This window comes from Haliaeetus leucocephalus, unplaced genomic scaffold, assembly GCF_000737465.1.
Source record: "Haliaeetus leucocephalus isolate CR32 unplaced genomic scaffold, Haliaeetus_leucocephalus-4.0 Scaffold366, whole genome shotgun sequence".
NCBI lineage: Eukaryota > Metazoa > Chordata > Aves > Accipitriformes > Accipitridae > Haliaeetus > Haliaeetus leucocephalus.
In genome coordinates, this window is record NW_010972802.1 from 10,061 (window position 1) to 11,747 (window position 1,687).

At 69.9% G+C, this 1,687-nt stretch overlaps 1 protein-coding gene across 1 annotated transcript in view; it reads left to right on the forward strand.

Moving 5' to 3' along the window:
- LOC104835249 (sodium-dependent neutral amino acid transporter B(0)AT2-like) overlaps nt 1-1,687 on the forward strand; it is a 6,042-nt gene that overhangs the window by 1,208 nt on the left and 3,147 nt on the right. Inside the window, exons 4-8 of the mRNA XM_010573135.1 lie at nt 208-318; nt 405-646; nt 776-956; nt 1,220-1,421; nt 1,503-1,662. Coding sequence (XP_010571437.1) covers nt 208-318; nt 405-646; nt 776-956; nt 1,220-1,421; nt 1,503-1,662 — 896 coding nt within the window. The remainder of the gene's footprint in view (nt 1-207; nt 319-404; nt 647-775; nt 957-1,219; nt 1,422-1,502; nt 1,663-1,687) is intronic.

Consider the following 1,687-nt stretch of genomic DNA (forward strand, 5'->3'; position numbering starts at 1 on the left):
GGGGCAGGCAATACTGGGGGGCGCATGGCACTGGAGGGGTGGAGGATTTGGGGTGCTGATGGCTCCGTGGGTCAGGCAGAGCTGGGGGTTCTGGTGGCCCCAGTGGCTTGGGGGTCCTGGTGGGTCAAGCAGAGCTGGGGGGTTGCGGTGGCCCCAGCAGCTCGGGGGTCCCAGTGGCCCTGTTGGTCATGGGGTCTGCCCCCGCAGGTGCTGTATGTCAGCACCCTCTTCCCCTACCTCGTCCTCTTCTGCCTCCTGGTCCGGGGGCTGCTGCTTGAGGGGGCCCCCGAGGGCATCCGCATCATGTTCACCCCCAAGGTGAGGCCCTGCCCCAGGGACCCCCAGCCCTGCCTGGATCGGCCCTGGTTGCCCTGAGCCCACTGCGTCCCCGTCTTTCCCCACAGGTGTCGGTGTGGGGGACAGCCCAGGCCTGGCGGCAGGCAGCCACGCAGGTCTTCTTCGCGCTGGGGCTGGGCTTCGGCAGCGTCATCGCCTACGCCAGCTACGGCGCGCGCCGCAGCGACTGCCACCGCGACGCCGTGCTGGTGGCTGGCCTCAACGCCCTCACCTCCCTCCTGGCCACCCTCGTTGTCTTCGCCGTCCTGGGTGCCCGCGCCACCCGCCGCACGCAGCACTGCCTCCGCAGGTGGGGGGGTGCCCCGTGGTTGGGGTCCCTGCACAGAGGTGGGGTACCATGCCCGGGTGTTGCACCCGGTGCGGGACCCCCGTGTCCCTGCGGCGACGCCGGCGCTCCCCTTGTCTTGCCCCCCTCCAGGAACGCAGAGCTGGTGTCGCGAGCGCTGGCGGTAGGGGAGCTGCCCGAGACCGCCCGCCCCCCTGGGAACCTCACGGCCCTGCCAGCCCCCCAGTACAGCGCCTGGCTGCGGGGGCTGCCCCCAGCCCTGCGGGATGCCCTGGGTGTCACCGACTGCCGCCTGGAGGAGGAGATGAACAAGGTGATGCCGGTGACAAGCTGGACACCCCCTGGGGTTGGGGTCCCCCAAACTGTACCCCCTCCTCAAACCTGTCCTACATCCCACCCCAGCTGGTGGCACAGCTGGGACCAGGGGGCTCCCCTGGGCAGGGCAAGGGGACCCCCGAGTCTGTCCCATCCCACACCCTGGGTGATACCCCCCAGACTGGTCGAGGGGTTGCCCTTGCACCATCCTCCATCCCAAAACTGGGGTGAGGGTTCTGACCCCCACCCTCCTTGCCTCAGGGAGTGGAGGGCCCAGGCCTGGCCTTCATCGTCTTCACAGAGACGCTGACGCTGCTGCCGGCGGCGCCACTCTGGTCGACCCTCTTCTTCCTCACGCTGCTGGGGCTGGGGCTGGGCACCATGTTGGGCACCGTCCAGGCTGTCCTCACACCTCTGCTTGATGCCTTCCCTGTCCTGCGCCGCCGCCGTGCTCTGCTCACTGGTATGGCTGCGGGGGGACAATGGATGGGGGCAGGCAGGGATGGGAGGGAGCCCCCCCCAAACCGCTGCTCTGCCCCTTCAGTGCTGTGCTGCGCCGGGGGCTTCGTGCTGGGGCTGCCCTTTGCCCAGCGCTCTGGCAGCTACTTGGTGGCCGCCTTCGATGACTACGTGGCCACACTGCCGCTGCTGGCTGTGGCCGCCTGCGAGGCCGTGGCCGTGGCCTGGGTCTACGGGGCTGAGAGGTGAGGCGGGGGGAAGACCCTGACC